General features: G+C 77.9%; 1 protein-coding gene across 1 annotated transcript in view; it reads right to left on the bottom strand.

The window, feature by feature from the left end:
* Window positions 1-304, bottom strand: part of OGFRL1 (opioid growth factor receptor like 1) — a 14,976-nt gene extending 14,672 nt beyond the window's left edge. Inside the window, 2 exon segments of the mRNA XM_041410598.1 lie at window positions 1-4; window positions 6-304. The exon segment at window positions 1-4 is cut by the window's left edge and continues 45 nt beyond it. Coding sequence (XP_041266532.1) covers window positions 1-4; window positions 6-163 — 162 coding nt within the window. The 5' untranslated portion in view covers window positions 164-304.
* Between the last annotated feature and the right edge of the window lie 258 nt (window positions 305-562).

The raw sequence follows: 562 nt of genomic DNA, 5'->3' as shown, positions 1-562 counted from the left end.
CGGGCGGCTCGGGCGGCTCTTCCCCGCCTCCCGCGGCGGCGCACACCCCCTCCAGCCGCCGCGGCTCCGCCGCCTCGGGCTCCGAGTCGGTCTCCCAGGTGGAGTCGCAGTCCTCCACCGTGGTGGGCTCCTTGAAGCTGACCCCGCTCAGCAGGCTGCCCATCGGCCCGGAGGCCGCGGAGGCCGAGGGCTGCGAGCGGCCGCGGGCTGCCTACGGCTGCGGCATGGCGGGGCGGGGCGGCGGCGGCCGGGGCTGCTCCCCCGCCCGGCCCCAGCCCACGGACACGCGCGGGGCGGAGCTGTAGCTCCGGGATTTCCACAAGAAACACGCGCGCCCAGCCCTGGCGGCGGGCACCGGGCAGCACCCGGGCAACACCCGGCCGCCGGCACCGCGGGGTCGGGCGGGGCGACTCAGGGCCCGCCCGCCGCCGCCCCGGCACCGGGCCGGCCGTGCTCGAGGGGAGAGTTTCCCCTCCGAGGAGGTGCCTCCCGGGGGCATTTCACTTCCCGGAGGCGACCGCGCTGTCCCCTGAAGGCTTATGAGCAGCAAGTGGGTGCGGGT

The sequence above is a fragment of the Onychostruthus taczanowskii genome, unplaced genomic scaffold (genome assembly GCF_017590055.1).
Source record: "Onychostruthus taczanowskii isolate IOZ18803 unplaced genomic scaffold, ASM1759005v1 scaffold33, whole genome shotgun sequence".
In the NCBI taxonomy this organism is placed as follows: Eukaryota; Metazoa; Chordata; class Aves; order Passeriformes; family Passeridae; genus Onychostruthus; species Onychostruthus taczanowskii.
This window is presented reverse-complemented; position numbering and strand designations above follow the sequence as displayed.